Source organism: Magallana gigas, chromosome 9 (genome assembly GCF_963853765.1).
Source record: "Magallana gigas chromosome 9, xbMagGiga1.1, whole genome shotgun sequence".
In the NCBI taxonomy this organism is placed as follows: domain Eukaryota; kingdom Metazoa; phylum Mollusca; class Bivalvia; order Ostreida; family Ostreidae; genus Magallana; species Magallana gigas.
The window spans coordinates 7,266,334-7,288,563 of record NC_088861.1 but is presented as its reverse complement, the minus strand read 5'-3'; the positions used below and the strand labels follow the sequence as shown (position 1 = coordinate 7,288,563).

Below are 22,230 nucleotides of genomic sequence, written 5' to 3'. Positions count from 1 at the left end.
AACTTGGTCTGTATTTTGACATTTTGAAGCTGTTCAGCAAATTTCATATTATTCCTCAAACGCATAAAGAGAAAAAGTGTGGAAAACTGAAGTGGGACAGACAGACGGACGGACAGACAGACGGACGGACTGACGGACGCAGAGGAAAGCTTTAGTCCCCTCCGGTGAAAACCGGTAGGGGATTAATAAAAAGCAAATCAAATACTCAACAATTATTGCAAAGTGTTTTCATGCTGCAGCTTTGTCAGTAGATCTAAACTTTTAAAATATTTTGTTTAAATCTACTGATGAGGCCCGAGAGCAAAAGTGGTTTAGATAAACATTTGAGCCTTGGATTTGTGTTTTGACCTAAACAACACAATATATAGTACATGTATATATTATAAGCACTTGTATCCAATCTTTAAGAGAACTAATGGACTGATATTTCACTATCTACTTAACAACCAGGCTAGCAGTGGGGAGGAGCAAGGGCCTGCAGGGATTCAGAACTGACCTCAGACAGGAAGATATAGACGATGGCGTCAACCAGTACATGAATGGTAACAGTTCTCAACTGTCTAGTTCAAAGACATCGTCTATGGAGGACTTGATGTGTCTGTGAAGTCTCTATGTACATTAGGAATCTCTTTCTCTTCTGAATCTTCTGTTGTTCTTGATAATAGGTTTGAAAATGACATTAAAATACCAGGGTAAAAATGCCATTGTGTATGTATGTGAACAATATCACCTTGAAGAGAATCTTTGATAATTACACATCAAACAACTCTTAGAACTAAGAAGATATCAAGCTTGTACAGTGAGAGAAGAGAGGCATTGATTATTCTGAGGTATTTGTGAAGGTTAAACTTTGTGTGCTGCCCATTTGTTACTGCTTTCATTATGTCAAACATGATGTTCTTGTATTTATTTTGAGATGACGTCTGCCATTTAGTAATACACTTCGGGCCGTAATTTGTGGATGTATTTTCACTGAAAGTTTTATGTCATAGGAGTAAACAGTAATGTTTATCATCACAGTTTTAAAAGCTACAGATAAGCGTCTAAATCTCACACTATGATTTTCTCTCTTTTTGTTCATTTTTGCTCGCTAATTAAGGACATATTATTACATATGGTTTACAAAGATTATTTTGTCTTGTTTAAAATGGCACCTTCATCTGTATACAAATTTATTCGTAGCTGTAGACTATTGTTTGCTCTGAGACTACATCGATATCTGTAAAATTCAGATCAATTTACTATTGCATTGTGCATAATAATGTACACTAAGCAAAATGTTTCTTTTCTTCTTGATAGATATTAACATACAGTTATTGCTTACTAATCCCCTAGTGGTAAAACCAGGGGGACTATAGTCCAATCCACACTTTGCAAAAGTTGTTTCCCTTTGTGGGGTCAACCCAAAGGTCAGAATGGAAAAATCTAATTTCCCCTTCTTTATGCAACCAAATATTTGGACACCATGTGATGAAATCTGTTTGAGTTTGAATTATCACTTTAATGTGTGGGTTGCCACATTTTTCATGTTAAATTTCAAAGTTACTAACCTCTGAACTACATAGACTACTGTAAAAAAATCTGTGGGTTTTCCCCTAAACACTATAAGGTTTTCCCCAAAGATGGCAGGCAAGGGACATATCTTTTCTTAAGTGTTAATTGGTCTATAGCCTTTTTTCAGTTATTCCACCCCAGCTTGGTTTTCCAGACTTTTTTTTGGTTTTGGTTTGGAGAATTGATTTGAAGCTTTCCATGTAGCTTCATAATGAAAAACTACAAACCAAGTTGAATTTTGATTAAGATTGACAACTTTATAATTGTGAAAACCATCACTACAGATGATAAAGAAATTAATCTTAAATGTCTCATTTTTTCTAATCGGGTTCTTCCTTAAAAACGATCTTTATTTTCATTTTCTCAAAGACAGCTGAATTTTTTAAATATGACCACATTTCTACATTTCTGTACACTTGTGGCCACTATGAGTTTAAGTGTTGTTTATTGAATGTCTAAGACATAAGTATTGTTTTCCAACTTCATGAGATTTCCACTCCAAACTCTTATTTGTATGCATTCTACAGTTGACTTGAAATGTTTGAAATTTGATTACACCCTTAATATATTCAGTTAAGTATTTAACTGTATATTTTTTTAGGTACAAGTTGCTTTTGTGTGAATGAATTCATTGATTACTTTAAAAAATAAATAATGAAATAGATAAAGAAATAGATTAAAAATGAAAGTGGTAATTTTCAGGCACTGCAACATCAGGTCAAATTCTGCCGGTGATGATTTTATTGCCATATTGAAATGTGAAATAATTCAAACTTTTTAATTCTTAGTTAAGATGTGGAAATGAAGTCATTTCACCTTTGCAAATCTTATGATAAAATAAAAATACCTTCCTGCCATATAATATTCTGAAACATTGGTCTGAAAACCAAGTGATTTAACTTTTTTTGCCTAAAAGAAATTTAAACAGATTAAACATATTCAGAATATTAGTATTTTGTCAACACTTCTGATTTTTTATTTCAATTTGATTGCAGTGCTATTATGTATTGTCTATTGATAAATATATGTAATATCCTTTTAATCATAAAGCTAAAGATTTTAATTGAATATTTATTAATGAGTGATGATGGTTTATTTTCTTGCAGTAATTTGAATTCAGTTATTAGAATTTTAAAAAAGCATATTTGTTACATTCTGCTCAGTACTGGGCTAAGTTTGATCTAAAAGAATTTATATTTAATTTCTCTCAGTTTCATTAACTTATTACCATGAAGCTCCTTAACTTTGACAAGAAAAAGCAAATTATTGGGCAATTTTATTTAAAATGCTCACTTATAAATAATGGGCATCAATTTTTATTTATAAGCATAATAAAACATTTAGATATGAAATTTAACAGATGATACCTGCTGGTGCTAAATGCTTAGAAATTTTATTTCATTTTTTTAAGATAGAACAACTCAAGTATGTTCTCTTTTTTACTAGTACATATATGTACTTTTACAGAATATGTCTTATGTTGTGACTGAAATTTATATTTTTTGTATAGACATGCTTGCAAAATGTCTTAGTCTCGGCACCACTTGAATTTTAAATAATTTTTTCTAGAATTACCAGAAAATGAATGATATCAAAGCATTGACAAATTTGGTAGGATAGATTCAAGTATCAAATTGTTCAGATCATTGCTACAAGTAATTATGTTATACACGTACATAAATTAAGCGTGCATATAATTTCTACCTCATTATCTAACCTCCCTTAGACACTTGTATTTCAAGTTGATGTTTCAACTCATGGATCTACATGTATAGAGCAATAATTACTGGGAAGATATTTTTGTAGCATCCAGTCTTTTTAAAGTTTAAATCCTTCATTTGATCTCAAATAAAACTCATTTTATATAGTAGGGCATTTACCAAACACATGAAGGATTTGATATTTGTTGAATTTGACATTTTTTTTAGTTACGGTAATTGCATGAGTTATGTAACCCTAGATGATAGAATTCAGATTATGAATACGACAAATTATATATTGTTGTGATAATTACGTCCAATGAATAGTGCTATGTGACCTTCTGAAAGTTTCCTCGACAACATATACTTGTCATATATAGCTACACGAATGTGAGAAATACTGATTATTCAAACAAATAACAATTTCACAAACTATTAAATTCATGTTTTATGAATGGCACCAATAACGTTGGATAGTTGAATTCAGACAACCATATGCAAAGCTTAAGGTACAGTTGAGATACATAAACACCGATATTTAATTTAACTCTTATAATTCTTTTATAATTCTGTTGTAAATTTGATAGCTGTACATGTTGATTGGCATTTCGTATTCCTGCTCATTCAATGTAAAAAAATTTGTATGATCATCTTTTAACAAAAATTACAGAAAATGCGTTTTCTCGTGTATCAATAGTGTATCTGTTATGTTATCTATTTTGAATTATTATGCTGAATGCTTAGTATAATAATTCATAAGCATGCCTTTTTTGCAGTAAAGATGTTGAATAAACTTGTTTTCAAACAGATAAAAAATGATTTGCTTATTTTTGTGTTTTGGAATTTTTTTAAAATAAATATTTAATAAATGATGATAATATTTGGGTATAAATTTGATCTTATCTTAATCAAAATATTATTTTGGTATAATAAAATTTAGTCCCAATTTCATTAATATATTGCACTAATGTTTATGAAAGTATACAGATTAATGCACGCTAGAAAGTTTTTCTATTGTGCTTACCATAATGAAATAAAACCGTTTTTAAATTCTGTTGATACAGTTTGTCAAGTGTTTAAATGGGATAGGATTTTTTTATTCTTGCGTTATAATGTTAACAACCCCATGCAAGAGCAGGGCTTGTCTTGTGTAAAAATCTACAGTATACTACAGAAAATTATAACTTCCGACATCAATATGTAAACCAAAGAGCATGGCACGTTTAAGTAGATTATAAATTACATCAGTTTAATAATTCAAAAACAATGTTCAACCTAAGATAACTAATGTTTGGTGTTGAATTATACACTCTTATTTGCAAACATACATATACGATGTAGCCGTTGCTTTACATCATTATCTTGATATATTTCAATAAACAGACTAAGTCATCTTGTCCGACTTATTTGGAATGAACATGCATTTAGAAGCTACAAAATTCCTATTGTATCATACGACTGCCGCTGTACGTACACATGTAATCCTGTTGATTTGCACATAATATGTATTTCATTGTATTATAAATTACAATGGGATTGGGCACATCATGTGCCCAATCCCATTGAGTTTTTATAACATGTGCCGCACATGTTATAAAAACTCAATACGCCCTCTCCCTACATGTTGAACAACAAATACAATATTTTTGCAGACACGTCTTAGTTTGTTCTTTAATAATAATAAGTTACACCAGTACTTAGATATTTGATAGTAAAAGTTAAATGAATGTTATGTAACATTAGTCTAACATGTATGCTATGATGAATGAGATGAATAAAGATGTTATCAACAAAAATACTTTTGTGATTTGTGATTATTCAAATCTTTCAGCACCTTGAACATAAACTTGAACGATTGAAGAAAAGGTATTTATTTCCATCCACACTGAGTGAATCGTCTCCCCAAAATGAGGAACGAGAGTAAAAAATACGAATTTTGCCAAATCTAAGAAATTTATTTAGAAATCCTTCCCTAACAGTAGCATACTTAGGACAGAAAAGAAGTGATATGAGACTTCAATCTTTCCACATTAACAAAGAGGGCTTGATATAATATTGCATCTATAAAGATCTATGTTAAGCGCACTATTTTGACGGAGTCTTGTGTGTAAAATATTATAACGTCTTTTCCCATAACTGAAATAAGGTGGAGCTTCTGTTAGAAATTTTAATATTTTGTTTTTAAAATTAGGATAACGAACTCGAAACTCTGGTATCCAGAAGTAGTAAATCCCATTTGTTGACCACAGTTGGAACAAATGATGATATATAAATTTGCAGTGTACACACGGGTATATTGTAGTTTTGTGAGTTTCTCGTATAATATGCAGATGCATTACATCGCATATCCGGTACAATATCTGACAGATAGACAGGAACTATAAATTATTGTGGATTTTATACATTACATTTAACCTTAAATTTTTGCGTTTAGCCTTAAGGTGCCTCACTACACCTTGAAATAGTTTCTCAAATCAGCAGAAAATTACTTGATTATGATCGAAAGCATGATGGATAAGAAGAGTATATATCAAATAGGCGAAAAAATGTGCAAATTTGATAAAAAATTGTTTTTTTCAAAACTTTCATTCTGTAAACATAAACAAATGCCCCAGGTGCATGGATTCGAACTCATGACCTGCGGTTTACAAGCCTGATACTTTAACCACTGAGCTATGACGCTATACATCTGAATTGATTGATACAAACAGTTTAACAAAACATTTAAATCGCCATCTTGTGACGTATTGTCTTAAAAAAGTATAAGTCTCGGTGTAGTGAAGTACCTTTAAAAGTGTTCCCAGTCCGTTTCAAAATACAAAGATTTACACGTTAGCGTGGTATGATAATTTGTCTGCACCACTTTGTGTGACATTCGACCGACGGCATCCGAAAATAAGCATCCAATGCTTATATTTATATTTTCATACTGATGTCTATTTGTATGAAATATTGGGTATCGCCGCTATAAAGCCATTATTTGCGCTCCAAGTCAGGGATATGAAACATACATGCAACAGCAATATTAACGTTATTTAGTTAGCTTCCGCGACAAAACATTTAGTACCAGAAACTGTGTGGAGAAAAATCTTTTTTATTAAGGAGTAGATACATGTATATATTAATGATTGATTTCATAAGGACATGATAAATTGGTTATGTAAGATTTAAAGTTTCATTTAATCTTACAAAATTAAATATATTCAAAACAGGTAAAGACATTCGTATTTGTGCCCATGGCGCATGAATTAGCAAAGTATAAAAAACTGAACGTCGCATATTTCCAATGCAAACATAAGGGGAAAAATACACTGAATGTAAATATAATATGATTGAGACACTTTTCAAAAGTTTTGACACATTTTGATGAATACTGCAAACAGTTATCATCAGTAAACAACCTACAAAATCTTGTTACAGCATTTACATGAATTAGAAATAGTAGTGGTCCAAGTACGGAGCCTTGAGGTACACCGGCATGAATCGGTGCCGTAGAAGAAAATACATATTTAAACATAACTCTGTGTCCGATTTGTTAAGTAGATTTTTAGCCAAATATACATCTTTCCATCAATACCATATATTTTTAGCTCACCTGACCTGAAAGCTCAAGTGAGTTGAGGTTAAATATTTCAATGCGTTGACATTTTCATTTGTGACGGGGATTTTAGCTTGCTTTGATTTTCGTTTAGCGTGTTTATAGACTATAGTTTCTTTTTTGTTTTGACTTCAGAGGAACCATCGTCTTCATTTTAGAATTAAAAATTATTACATGTAGACCGGTAAATCAGACAGCTGATTGTTTACATGTATATGTGCGAAATCTGATGCACTAAGAACATATAAAATAATATTCAGATTGTTGGTACATGTTATTCGGTACAATCTCTACGTAATGATTGATGAATGCAACATGTTTTATTAAAATGCTCGGCAATTTCGATCTAAACGGAGATTATTCTCGCTGCTAGAAATACATAAGTATATAAATGATGAGAAATAAATTGTTTTTCTTTGTTTTAGGGCATTTCTCTCTTGTTTTAATTGTTTACAAATTTCTATTCACTAATCTGTCAAGCTTCGAGTTATAAGCAAGATACAGAGCTTTGCCCACAATGCTACTCTATGTTTGTACACAAGGCTGAGGTTCAAGTTGAGTTCGTTTATATTTTAAATTCAGCTATGCTGAATAGGAAATACAAAGTTTAAAATCTGAAGTTGAATGTAATAAACTCATATGAACAAAAACATGACTCAAAACAAGCTATGTATCTTGCTTATAATTCTATGATTGACGCTGTAATTTTGTTGATCAATAGAAATGTCTTGCTAAAAGGATGATATGCTGTAACTACTTTCTGGTGTCCCTTCTCAAACGATGAATTGCATTAAATCTACACAAATTTTTGATAGTTTTTAGAACACAAATAAAAACCACGTCTCTTAAACAGCTTCCATAATCCTGACACATTATTATAATGAGGATAAAAGCATAAGCGTTGTTCTTAAAAAATTATTGCAACGGAAAATCATCTTTGTAAACATTTGTTGTTTTGTAATGAAGATGAAAATAATGGATGGGCTTTGGTATAATAGAGCGACTTGCCTGCCAATACATTGATTTGAATTATAGCTCTTTAACTTATGTAACAACATTTTTCAGTTAAGTTTATTCGTCAGTCAAGTGAGTAAGGATATGAAATGTCATACGAAATGAATTCATGCCTGGTAAACGACAATCGTTTATAATGGAGAAGGCCAATGCAATGTTTCAATGTTTTTAGCTATTTATATTGCATATAATCTTATTTTCGGTAAAAATGGTATTCCATAAAGGTCAAAGATGAAGTATATGCAAAAATTAATGTAAAATTTGGATATTCATTTTTGGTTAATCTACTGAGGGGCCATTTGGCACAATATCCTTTGAACACCCATATAAGGCCGGTGTTGCTCAGGTGAGCGATGTGGCCCATTGGGCCTTTTATTAATTTATATAAAAGTCCTGTGTGCCTAACAAATCAGGAAACACCATGCCACATGATTTCCCTTCAACAATTCTCCAAACAATATCATCATATGTTTCTAATAATTGAAAAACAGTAGAATAACCTTGTAAAAATCCGGCCTAATTGGTATTTAAAAAAACATAATATTTCTGTGAATAAAGTTATATAAATGCTTAAATACAATACGTTCCGGCCATGACTTTACCAATACAACTTAAAAACGAAATTGGTCTATAGTTGAAAAAAACCCAGAAGGGTCATCTTTTATGAAAAGCGGAGTAACGTTAGCTTGTTTCCACATAATAGGAAAAACAGATTCTGTAAGTGAGCGGTTAAACAAAAGAAATATTGGTTTGGCAATGGTAAATTAAGTAGCCTTTAATATTTTATGACAAATAAGGTGTGCACCTATGGCTTTGTTTACAGGAAGAATAGATAATATCTCAATCATTTCTTGTTCATTATTAACACATACTCTCAAACATACAGTGACACATAAACATTTCTTGAGGTAATACAGAGTTATCATCAAGTAGTACTGTTACGATTATATATAACTAGTTTAAAATATTAGTTCTTAAAATTGTATTAATACAAAAACTACACTCCATTTAAACAATGTGGCACTGTTTATTAATTACTTTAAAAGTATTCAAAGTGATGTTTGCATTATAAATGTACTTTTTAAAATCATATAATGTTTGTATTAATTAAATTCAAACATTATTTGATTTTAAAAAGTAGTTTTTAACTACCAGATAAAAATTACACGAACTATTCGCACATGTGTGTCAAATTGGTTGAATATCTCAATATTCACTGGGATAACTCTTTATCTACCTTTTTAATGAATATATTAGAAAAGAAATCCGGAAAACGTGGTTATAGGACCGTCAATATAATAACCCTGACCAGAGTAACGTTTGACCCACACTCTGTCTCCCTTCTGTAGAGTTAGCACCACCAGGTTAGGTCCTGCATCGTAAAAATCATTACTTCCACTACTATACGCCATTGTTCGGACCTTAGTTACTCCATTCAACACGACGTCTACATAAATGGATTGGGTACTGGAACTCTGTACGTTGACGAAGAAGACATATTCCCCCGCTGTGGGAGCGGTGAATATCCCGGTACTTGGGTTGTATCCGTTCCCGACGTTTGTGATGACCACATCAAATACCAGAGTACCGCTGTTCCAGGAAGTACTGGTAGACGATACTGTAGCAGTAAAACCTATTCTTGTTGATACATCTACAAAAATGTTCAAATGTTGAATGATGAATAATTACATCATATAGCTACATTTCTTTCTTATTTTCTTTGAAATATATTTTATTCAAAAAACAATTACCTATGTATGTAACAAAAAGGTTATTTTTATGTGGCCAATGGGCACTGTTAATTCAACAATCTGCCACAATGCTTCAAAGATCATAAAATAACAGCTGGTTGGTTATCTATATCGGGTTATCTTTATCTACGATCTAGAAAAGTTGATGATACTGATTTTGTTTTCAAATTAAATAACACAGTGTGTATTTTTTCAAATTGCGCTGTCACAATGCATTCATACAAAATAAGAAAACTCAACGAGTTCGATAGAAATGTTTTACTACCATTATTCGAGTTGCATGTAACAAATCAAATTTGTTTATGCAATTTTCTTAAGCGAATTTAACTGAATTTAAATGTGAATTTGCTTATTATTCTTAATATGCTATTTTTATATTAAACAGTGAGTGTGAAAGATCTATTACTTTGCGTTACACGGTATGTGAGTATTTGTCCAATGATTTTATTTAATTCCATTCTGTTCAAAACCTTCTGTGCAAATTAACGACTTCGCTAAGGAAAACGTATCATTTTTTTTGCCACCTAAAAAAAACAAGAGGCCCATGGGGCCACATCGCTCACCTGAGCAACAATGGGCGTTCAAAAGATATTGTGGCATATGGTCCCTCGGTATAATAACAAATAATAAATATTGTCAAGTATTCGAATTTTACACTTATTTTTGCATACACGTAATCTTTGACATTGTACCTTCATGAGATACTATTTTTTACCAGAATAAGAAAATCCTACGCAAGATATAAAACTAAACATTTGGTAGGTGTACACTGTAAAGTTGTTAACTTCCAATTCCCTATATATATTCGTTTTGCCCCCCCCCCCCCCTTTGTAATGCGATCAAAATATATGAGAGCATATAGGTACATTTTTTTCATCAACTACTTACTAGTTATTGTATTTAAAAAAAATATATAATAGTTATTGTATTTTATTTAAAAAATACTACATGTATAGATGTGAAGAAGAACATTGTACCTCAATGTGCTCAATTCCTCAAATTTAAAACATTCAAAAATTTAATTTGTCTTCTCCATTATAATTAAATGACTGTTATTTACCTCGCGTACAAACCAGGATAATTTTCCGCTGTGATATTTTCTTAGGAATAGCGATAATTACTTTATCCCCGCTACAGAAATGTGTCAGAACTATGGAAACTGTTTTAAAGATGTCGTTTTTATTTACTCGTGTTTGAAAAACTATCAAAATTGATGTAAATTTCACATTATTTATTGTATAAAGAGGGGGCCCCAGAGAGTAGGTATTTACAGAATATCATTCTTTTATTTTGTTTTTACAAGTATTTAACATACTCTAATTCATATTGAATTTCTAATGTTCAACCAAAATTTCAGCGTCAATCGTAGAATTATAAGCAAGATACAGAGCTCACAGTTCGCCTAAGTTTGAGTCATATTTTGTTCACATGAGTTTATTACATTCAGCTTAAGATTTTAAACTTGGTATTTCCTATCAAGCATTTAAAATGGAAAAAAAAGAATGGTCTAAGATTTTCAATTCTTTTATTCACTCAAGACCAGTTCACTCGTATTTGAGGTTCAAAATCAGTTTATACAAATGTTCATAAACACAGTCCAGGATCACATGTACAGTAGGAGTAATAATGACGAAAAAAGGTTAAGTTTACAATACAATTAGTTGTTAAAGTTGGTTTATGGAAGAACAGACTATGAAAATTTTCTTAATAAATATTGACAAACTTTTTACCTTTTTAATCTTTAGTTTTTAAGATCTGTATACAAACATAGAATTGTGAGCAAATCTCTGTATCTTGCTTATATGCAAATATGGTTAGTAAATAGAAATTGTAAACAATTAAACACAAGAAACATGCACTATAACAAATAAGGAACACAATTTATTTTTTCGAAATGAATCATATATATACATGTATATACCTACATATTTCCGTCAGCGATATCAAACTCTATTTAAACTGAATAAACTCGAGAAAATGCCGAGCATCTCAACAAAACATATTGCATTAATCTACCATTACGCAAAAGATACTGCCGAATTACCGATAGAATGAATTGTATTTCAGTACTTTTTTTATACATCAGATTTTGCTTAATTTGCGCAGGTAAACAGTTAACTGTTTGATTTACCGAAGTCTCTGTTTGATTTGATACGTAAAAATCACGAAATACAGACGATAGTTCCCAGGTTACAAAGCATAAATAATGAAAACGAAAATCAGAACAAGCGAACACCAACGTCATGTGTGAAAACTGTCAACGCATTGAAATATTTAGCCTCATTTACTTCACAAAATCGGCACCAATATATTTTGCATGTTTTAAAAATTTCCCTTCATACGCAAACTGTTGCACAACAAGCAAATTCATCATAGTCAGATCGACCCTTTTTCGTATAATGTCATGGCTGCTTTCAACAACGAACCTCGCTTTAGAAGTATGGAATACGAGTCTTGGTAAAATGGGTATGCAAACCCGGGCCGTGGCAAAATAAAAGCCGTGACAGATCGACAATCGTCAATTCCAAATACGCATTATTTTGCACAATATTTACAGCGAATACAAATATACTGGTCCATCAAATATCCTGAAATTTTAATGAGATTGTTTGCCCAGACCAAGTCTTGCCTACCCATTTTACCGGATGCCGAACGCGAAGCTGAAACACGCCTTTCCTTTATTATTATTTTCGTAATAACTCAGATTTGAAACAGAATTAGCACTTAATTTTTGCAATTTATATTTTCCTTCCCATAAGGATAATTTATGCTAAACTACGCTGAATTTGCCTCGGTAGTTCTTGAGAAGAAGATTTTTAAAAATGTACCCCCTTTTTCTACAGTTTCAAGGTTTTCTCCGCTTTGAATACAGATCGGACTTTTATATCTGCAATTTATATTCGCCCTCCCATAAGGATAATTTGTGCCAAATTTGGTTGAAATTGGATTAGCGGTTTTAGAGAAGAAGTTCAAAATGTAAAAAGTTTACAGACGGACGGACGGACGGACGGACAGACGGACAAAATGTGATCAGAATAGCTCACTTGAGCTTTCAGCTCAGGTGAGCTAAAAAGAAGGACATCTAATTTTTAAAAGGGTTATCACCTCATTTAATTATGATCGTTAATTAAGAATTTGACATTTTAAAAAGGTTTTCTTTTATTTAAACAATAAAATGGTTTCATTGGTGACTAATTCCTGCTGAATATGAAGGTGGCGACATTGCAGAAAAAAATAAAAACAGTGTTAGCAGGTTATGAAAAAAATTCTTTGCAATGATCGCTACCTTTATAACCCGCATCAATAATCAAAGAAAGCATTTTATTGTTTTTATTTATGTCTTTCTTTTAACAAATCAATAAACTGATTCTAAAAAGTAAGAAAAATTCAATAAATTACTGTTAATGTACATAAGCACGTTAACTTAAAGAAATGGCCAAATCGTCTCCTATGGGAATTTGAGTATGACATCACCATAATTATTTCGTGCAGTCTGTGATTTTTCGTTAGGTCGCTGTAGGTTTCAACCAATCGATAAACGGGTGTGCAGATTTCAGTCTGTCTGTTTCTATAATGCTATGATTTAACTATAATTTTCCGTAAGAAACAGAGGGAATTATTCTCAGTAGATGTAAATATTTTACATCAAACTGTCTTGATATAAAATTCCCTTTAAAAATTTCATTTATTTCAAAGCATGTAACAGAGATATTTAGATAACTACAAGTGCATAAACAATCTAAAATATTATTCTAACTTACCACATCTTGATTTTGACATGTTCATCTGGGCAACTTCCAGAGATGACACAGAGGAGGAAAGTTTTAGACGCTCATACTCTGATGTTTGAAACTGTGTTTCAAACTTGGTGACTGTTCTATTAAGGGTTACTGAAAATATGTAATATTGGACTGTAAACTTTTGCCCAGTAAAATAGTGAAACCGGGAAGGGCTTCTTTAAAGATTTCATCTCTTCGCCATTAATATCCTCCACACCTCTGAGAAAAGTTCTGCATAGAGGCCCGAACTTTAAAATTACTAAGGATATGGATTTCTAGCATGTGTTTGACTTGAAAATAACAGAAAAATCAATTTTTGGTAAAAAAAAAAAAAAAAAAAGAAAAACAAAAAACAAACTTTTAAAATGTTACCGCTACAGTATTCGAACCTGTGGGTCAATAGAGCGGAGCTCCATCCATTGCACTACAGAGGTGGACACCAATAATTGGCGATACATAAATTGTTTCAAAATGGGTTAAAATCGCCATGTTGTGACGTACTGTCATAAAAAGTAGTCGACGGGGTGTCGAGGATACTTAAGTTTAAATCCTTAGATCATTTGACATTGCTTTTTAAAGATATATTAACGTTTGAGACAGACATTTCACAAGCTCGCGCCTTTTTTTTCTAATAATCAATGTGACTTATTGACCCGCAAGAAGGTTTACACATTTTTTGGCACATTAAAGTTTTATGAATTGACAAATAAGTAAGTATATCTAAGAAATTTGAAATATCGGTGTTACGTTTTTATGAACAAGTAAAAAGTTCAGAGATCGCAGAGAATTGAATATTGGACGCCTTCCTCGCTTTTATAGCGCATACTGTAAATTCCTTATATTACGCGAGTACTTAATTCCGCGATGCTGCTGGTTTTTATCAAATCGCGAGAATATAAAATCGCGAACGTGGAAGTTTTCTCGTTATTTCTAATAGTTTTCAACTCTCAGGAAATAATGGCGAGATTTTTAAATCCGCGGAGGATGCTTCTCGCGGTTTTACGCTGATAATAATTCCTCGCGTTTAATTAGGAATCTACAGTAAATACGAACGAAAATAGGTACAAGTAAATGTTTTACTTAAAATATATCAACATTGTTGCAACAAAAATCATTTTCATTTCAAATGCCTTAATTTTTTTAAATTAAATTTCAAAAAAAATATACTATGTTATTACTGACATCATTTACTAAGACTAAGCTTTTATTGATCTTATAACGCATTCTAGACGCCACTTTTTTATTGGAATGCTATCAAGTATATACATTCAAGAAGTACATCTACTTACCTGTAAGTTCTCTTTTCATCTCCGTTTGAGAATCTTCTACACTTTGAATTTGTGCTGTGATATTACTTAATCCGCTCTTGGTTTTAAAGGTTTCAGTTTTTAAATCATTAACTGAGGTATTGAAATGATGTTCAAGATTTTCATATTTTTTGTCTCTCGACTCAGTTTCCAAATCTGTGTGTTCCTTGAAGTCAAACAAGGTAACCGAGAGATATCTTAGCACTATTTTCATATCGCCAATGACACTGTTGGTTTTGTTGAACATTTCCCGTCTTTTTTCGTCTGATTCCATCTGATTGATGTCTAACTTGTCATGTAGAGAAGAAACACTTTCATTTAATGTTTGTATTCTTGTTTCAAACTCCATCATTCTGGTCTGGCTGATTATGCTACTGTTCTTAAGTTCGCTGTTTTTCTTTTGAAGAGAGTATACCAGAGTGCTCAAGGCTTCAATCGTCTGCTGTAATCCTTATATTGTTGCTTCACTTGCCGCAAAACTTTTCTTCATTAGGCTAACGTCGCTAACAAGTGCATGGACGTTCTTGACCAAAGCGAGGCGGATAACCGTCTCTTGGTTCACCATCTGTCGTAGGATGCTCAAGTCGTTCCATTCATGGTCTTTGACTTCCAATGATGTTGAAGTCTTATTTTCTCCATCTGTTAACGATGAAGTGGTATCGGCACTTGTAAAACGTAGAAAAATGGCTAACATACAAACGAACCTCATTTTAAGGATTTATATTGTAGAATAACCGACAGTAAACTGAGTAATCAAATATTTCTAAGACAGTGTCACGTGTCCACATATTACTGCAACCTTGACTTGTATCAATAAAGAATTACGTCTAAACTAAACTGGTTCGTGTATCTCAAACCTTGACATATATATCTTTTAAGAAGGCAGTCTTTGTTAATTCATCAAATCACAACATTTAATGAAATGTCTACTTGTTTGAATTTTCTCCTGAAAAATAGTAAAATGACGTCAAAATGTAAACAAGAGTATAAAAGATACACTGATGTGTTTCTGGAAAACACCGTTATCATCGTGTCATCTGAATCTGAAGATAATTTAATATAAACTGCACGAAAACTGACACAATTGCATGGCTGTTTTCTTGATTTTGATTAATGAGTGTTAAAGGGGCATGGTCACGATTTTGGTCAAAAATTAATTTTCCGAATCTAATGTTTTCTGTGTTTAAGTAAGACATTTTTCATATGCAATCAAAATTTGAGTGTCATTCGTTGAGTAACATGCGAGTTACAGAGCTCACAATTCTTTACTATGTAAACAATGCTTTTGTTTAAATTTTGAATGTGGAAGTGAAAAGTCCAATTTTAGACCTTAAATGAGTATGTTACACGTTATGAACTGTTTATTTATGTTTAAGATGAATAAGAAGATAGACAAATCAGCTATAAAAAGATTTTTTATTAGTATATTAAACCCATGTAAACAAAACCAGGGCACGAACCTTGTTTACATAACAAAGAATTGTGAGCTCTGTATGTTGCTGATAAACTAATGACTGACTCTCAAATTTCATTTGATCATTAGCAATGTATATCTAAAGCATTGTAAATAATAAAAACAGAAAAATAGAATTTGACCAAAATCGTGATTATGCCCCTTTAATCATAATATTTAAATGTTTTCAAATCAAAAGTTACTTGTCTTAAATGTAGGTATTCAATGACACACCCATCAATATCATCGTAACGTAAACGAAAATTATCTTTGGAAAGTACATTCGACCCATTCTTATTGATTTTTAGAATTTTTAATTTAATTCATTTTTAAGAGGACATAAAAATGGTCCTGTTATGCAAAACTACCGTATGACTAAGATCTGTTTTATGTAGAAAATTTTATTTGTCACCAAAACTATTTCACAAAACTGTCAAATCTTTTTCTTATTTTTTATTTAAATATTTTATTGTCCCAGACAGCTTAAACATTTATTTGATGTCAGGGTTGGGAGGCCCTGAAGTCATCAAATTTACAGTATTATTGTGAAAAAAGCTGTACATAGGACATTTTTTGCATATACACACACATTCATCCAGTGTTTATGGATGTGTACACAGAGTAACTATATATACTAAGATTGTTCAAGTTTAAAAAAAGAAAAAAAGAAAGCGGAAGTTGGAAAAAATAGAGTATCCCAAGTGTAAATTAAAACAGAGGACACTTATTGAAGGGAAGAGAAAATATCCCATCGTTTATAAAAATTGTCTTCATTGTTATTTTTTTTATACATATAATGTTCTAAATTTCTATAATACAGTATTTCTCTCTTTAAGCCTTCGAAAGAAGGTAACATTTTGTTATTTCTTTTCTTATAAATATGGCGTTTTACTAAGATGATCAAAAGATTGATTATATTTTTGTGCTTTGACAGTTTACCAAACAAAATATCAACAATATTGGCATCAATCATCGTATTAGTTTGATCATTAATCCACTCAAAAAAAGAATTCCATAGTTCTTCAACATAAGTACACTCCCAGAATATATGGGACAAGTTTTCAGGATAAAGGTCACAAAAAGAGCATAAATCAGATTGCACAATTCCAATTTTTTTCAAAAATACATTTGTAGTTAAAATTCTGTGAACAACTCTGTATTGAAACCATTAAATTTGTACATCTGTGGATATCTTAAAAATTGCACGGTTATGTAATTTCCACCAAAATCTGTCTACATCAAGGTTAAGTTCATTTTCCCATTTAGTTTCATATTTTGGTTTTTCCCAGGATGTAGCTGTGATTATATCATATTGATTATATCATTTTGAACCCTTTATGTTTTTGAGAATTGGCTTTAAGAAAACTGGATAATATGGATTGTTGAACATAATTGTATTTACATCATAAGGCAGTTTTAACATTTTAATATTGTTGACAATACCATAATAGATTGTAAATGGAATCAGTACATCAAATTTATCACAAAAATCTTCATATTGCAGTATTTGACCATTAGTACTAAAAAAATCATATACATACAGAACACCTTTTTGAGCCAAGCATTCATAAAAAAAAAATTGTTGTTGATTTTAAAATTTTCCTTATACCAGATTGGCTGAACAACAGATTCAGACACTTTGGTTTCAACAATTTTCCTAAATTTAAATCAAGCATCAAATACATCTCTCCAAAACAAGTTTGTACAGCACTTTAACAAAACTTTTGTAAACATATTTCCGTACAAAAAAATGTTTTCAATTTTTGGCAACGTACTGAGTAATAGTGATTTCCAAGAGGAAGTATAATTTAGAAATCTACGAATCCATGTGATCTTTAAACTTGTACATAAATTGTTTAGATCTATCATTCTAAGTCCACCATTTTCATAGTTTTGTGTAATACATTTTTTTGCCACTCTTGGAGGTTTATTATTCCATAAAAAATTAAAAAAAAAAAAAGTTGTTCTAACTCCTTCATATAACAAGACGGAGGATTTGGAAGAGCAATAATTAAGTGGATAATTTTTGGCAAAATAATAGATTTTATTACAGTTATTTTTCCAGCTGAGCTTAACAGACGTTTCTACCAAGAAGCAACAAGTTTTTTCATTTCACATAGTTTAGGTAAAAAATTCAATTCATGCATGGCTATAGGGTTTAGGTCTATGCAGTAGGTTATACCAAGAACTGTAAACGGCTCCTGGGACCATCTTATGTTAACCTCTGGGAGTATATTTTGCTTGCAATTTGATAGTGAACCTATTTTAACACATAATGTTTTATCATAATTGGGTTTTAAACCTGAGTATTTTGCAAACTGATCAATAAGAGATAAGGCATTTTTTAATGATTTTTTTGAACCATCTAATATTAAAACAGTATCATCTGCGTATTGTAGTAGTTTATATTTCTTCCCTATTATAACTATACCTTTAATATTGAGATTATTTCGGATCAATAGACCCATTATTTCGGCACATAGAATAAACAAGTATGGTGAAATTGGATCACCCTTCCTACATCCCCTTCCAATCTCAAAAAAGTCAGAAAAAAACCCATTTTGAATAACACAAAGACTTGCTTTTGAAAATAATATTTTGACCCATTTTATAAAGATTTCCCCAAATGAAAAAAATGAAGTACTTTAAACATAAAACTCCATGAAACTGAATCAAAAGCTTTTTCAAAATCTATAAGAAGGACAAGTCCTGGGACCTTATTCTCGTTGCAATAATTAATAACGTCATATAAGAGTCTTGAGTTTTCACCAATGTATCTCCCTTTCAAAAAACCTTTTTGATTTTCATGTATAAGAGAAGAAAGGAGAGGTTTCATTCTATTAGCTAGAACAGCAGATAAAATTTTATATGTTGTGTTTAGTAGTGAAATTGGTCGCCAATTTTTTAATTGTTCTCTTGGTTTATTTCCTTTTGGAATAATAGAAATAATTCCTCGGGTTTGACTTATTGATAAATATTCTTTCTTAAAACTACATTGATAGGATTTTAATATAAATTTATTCAGGTCTATCCAGAAGAATTTAAAAAATTCAGTCGTGAAACTATCAGTTCCAGGGGTTTTATCGTTTTTCATGTTCTCAAGAGAACACAATATTTCAGATAAGGTAATGTTATTATCAAGGAGTTGTTGTTCCATTTCATTAACTTTTGGTATATGTATTTTATATTGTGTGAAAAGGTCATTAAGATCTATGTTTTCTATTTGATCATCATAGTTTTTGTATAGAACTTGATAAAACTTTTTAATTTCAGTCAAGATTTCATTTTGCTCAACAATACATTTATACATTTTCCTTTACTATTGATTAATTTGGTAACATTTTTATTTACATATTTTTTTTTCTAGGGCACAAAAGTATTTTGTTGGCTTTTCACCATTCTCAATCCATTTACAATGAGTACGTAGTAAAAGTCCATCCAATTCATATTTTCTAATCTTTTCTAATTCATCTTGAAAATCAGAAAGGGCTTGGGCGTAGGAAATTAGGTGATGTGTATCAAATAGATCCTGTGTAAATTTAATTTGTCTTTCAAGGAGCTCCTTTTGTTTTTTCCGTTCCTTAGACTTTTTACTAGCATAATAAATAGTAATTTGTCTTATCTTCATTAATACAATCTATAAAAATAGGTCATCATCAAGTTTACAATAGTTAAAGAGCATTTGTTATCAACAAGTATACTAGAGACAATGTAATTTTCATTGGGATCTGACTTAACTTTTGAAACAGTATATTCAAAATTATTATTAGTAAGGGTCAGTGTTCCCCTTGAGTTTGAATTACCAGGGCTCATTAAAAAAATCCAGGCCCCATTGTGCATATACAACACTTTTATCATTTTAGGTACAGTGAGTATCTTGTAAACAGTACAGGGATGCTTTTTGTTCTCGCAAATATTTGAACACATCTTTTCGTTTGTTAACATCATGGAGCCCTCTACAATTTAGGGATAAAATCTTAAATTCATTCATTAACAATCAAAGTATTTAGTACAAGCCCATAAACAAAAACATATGCATACATTCTAGCGTGCTGAAAATCAATTGTAAATAAAAAAAAATTCTTCCAGCATTGTGCGGAACATCTCTCGCACGAGAACCTGAAGTCTAAAAACTGTCAAATCTTATGATTATTTTATAGTGGATGTGCAGCCATGTATCAAAAATGCATTGTTTAGTTCTTGTATGCGTAATTTGCTTTCGAAACAACATGTAAAACTTCATATTTATTGCGTTTTTTATCTCTTGACAACAGTTTTGGTCAGAAACAAACCTGTTTAAGAAATGTTTACATTTGATCCTTAAATGTACAAGATGATCGCACCCCCGTTAAGATATGTCATAATTTTTTGAAAACCACAAAAAGCATGTCTAAGTCCAGTCTAAAAATAGATACAGCCTCAATTTTGGTTTAAAATAGTAGGAAGAGTATAATTCGAGTGCGCCAGGCTTTGCACGACTTTTTATTTTAGATGTCGTAGGTGAAAAATTTAAATTTTCTTAAAATATACATCATTCGTAATATTTATATGTTATAAAATTTAAGACATTGTTTGGGTAAAATGCTAAAATGGCGGTTAAGACAGAAGAAAAAAAAGGAGAGGTTGCTGATGACTCGTTTGCATACTGAGGGCTGCAGTTGACTTTTTTCCCCCGAAGAACTGATTGCAAGGGCATCAAAATAAACTTGTGAAACAAACACTTTATAAGTTTTAAAAACAAGAGGCCCAATGGGCCACATCGCTCACCTGAGCAACACTGGCTTTATATGGTCGTTCTAAGGATATTGTGCCATGTGGCCCCTCGGTAGATTAACCAAAAATGAATATCCGAATTTTACACTTATTTTAGCATATACTTAATCTTTGACATATTTACCTTTATGGAATACCATTTTTACCGAGAATAAGATTATATGCAATATGCAATATAAATAACTAAATTTTCAGCCCCCCCCCCCCCCCCATCGCTCTATAAAAAGATTTAAATACATGAGAGCATAAAGATACATTTTCTCCCTCCACTATTTACTAGTTATTGTATTTTATTTTTAAAAATCCTATGTGAAAGAAGAAAAGTGTACCTCAATGCACCAGAATAAATGCGCTTAATTCCTCAAATTAAACAAGAGGCCCATGGGGCCACATCGCTCACCTGAGCAACAATTGGCGTTCAAAAGATATTGTGCCATATGGTCCCTCGGTAGAATAACAAAAAATAAATATTGTCAAGTATTCGAATTTTACACTTATTTTTGCATACACGTAAAATTTGACATTGTACCTTTATGAAATACTATTTTTTACCAGAATAAGAAAATCCTACGCAAGATATAAAACTAAACATTTGGTAGGGGTACACTGTTAAGTTGTTTAAAACTTCCAATTCCCTATATTTTCGTTCTGCCCCTCCCCCCCCCCCCCCCACTTTGTAAAGCGATCAGAATATATGAGAGCATATAGGTACATTTGTTTCATCAACTACTTACTTGTTATTGTATTTAAAAAATATATATAATAGTTATTGTATTTTATTTTAAAAATCCTACATGTACAGATGTGAAGAAGAAAATTGTACCTCAATGTGCTCAATTCCTCAAATTAAAACATTCAAAAATTTAATTTGTCTTCTCCATTATAATTAAATGACTGTTATTTACCTCGCGTACAAACCAGGATAATTTTCCGCTGTGATATTTTCTTAGGAATAGCGATAATTATTTTATCCCCATAACAGAAATGTGTCAGAACTATGGAAACTGTTTTAAAGAAGTCGTTTTTATTTACTCGTGTCTGAAAAACTATCAAAATTGATGTAGATTTCACATTATTTATTGTATAATGAGGGGACCCCAGAGAGTAGGTATATACAGAATATCATTCTTTTATTTTGTTTGTACAAGTATTTAACATACTCTAATTCATATAGAATTTCTAATGTTCAACCAAAATTTCAGCGTCAATCGTAGAATTATAAGCAAGATACAGAGCTCACAGTTTCCCTAGGTTTCAGTCATATTTTGTTGATATGACTTTATTACATTCAGCTTAAGACT

At 31.3% G+C, this 22,230-nt stretch overlaps 1 protein-coding gene across 1 annotated transcript; it reads right to left on the bottom strand.

Moving 5' to 3' along the window:
* Nucleotides 1-6,902: 6,902 nt before the first annotated feature.
* LOC136269592 (uncharacterized) lies at nt 6,903-15,448 on the bottom strand. The gene is made up of 3 exons (XM_066072305.1): nt 14,686-15,448; nt 13,379-13,507; nt 6,903-9,517 (listed from the first exon to the last, which is right to left on the bottom strand). Exons 1-3 carry the CDS (start codon nt 15,053-15,055, stop codon nt 9,120-9,122), a joined length of 897 nt encoding a protein of 298 aa, XP_065928377.1. The 5' UTR covers nt 15,056-15,448; the 3' UTR covers nt 6,903-9,119.
* Nucleotides 15,449-22,230: the final 6,782 nt, after the last annotated feature.